The sequence below is a fragment of the Penaeus monodon genome, chromosome 23 (assembly GCF_015228065.2).
Source record: "Penaeus monodon isolate SGIC_2016 chromosome 23, NSTDA_Pmon_1, whole genome shotgun sequence".
In the NCBI taxonomy this organism is placed as follows: domain Eukaryota; kingdom Metazoa; phylum Arthropoda; class Malacostraca; order Decapoda; family Penaeidae; genus Penaeus; species Penaeus monodon.
The window spans coordinates 4,130,903-4,131,134 of NC_051408.1; the positions used below are offsets into that span (position 1 = coordinate 4,130,903).

Consider the following 232-nt stretch of genomic DNA (forward strand, 5'->3'; position numbering starts at 1 on the left):
CGTGGCTCCCCCCCCCCCCCCCGACCGCAGCCTAACCCAAAACGGCAGGAAATCTGAGGCTCGGTTCTGGACCTAAACCAGAGGAGGACCCATAGGCCTAAAACGAAATGCGCCTCACCTCTGGGCGTAGGGCGAAGCGTAGGCCTGGTGGGCGTCCTGAGCATAACCATAGGGCGCGTAGGTGTCCTCCTCCTTGTTGAAGATCGCCGAGAGGTCCAGACCAAGCAGGGGT

At 62.1% G+C, this 232-nt stretch overlaps 1 protein-coding gene across 1 annotated transcript in view; it reads right to left on the reverse strand.

The window, feature by feature from the left end:
- LOC119587684 overlaps positions 1–232 on the reverse strand; it is a gene marked incomplete at its 5' end in the record, with an annotated part of 1,681 nt that overhangs the window by 1,239 nt on the left and 210 nt on the right. The window contains 1 exon segment of the mRNA XM_037936363.1: positions 119–232. Within this exon segment, the coding sequence (XP_037792291.1) occupies positions 119–232 (114 nt within the window).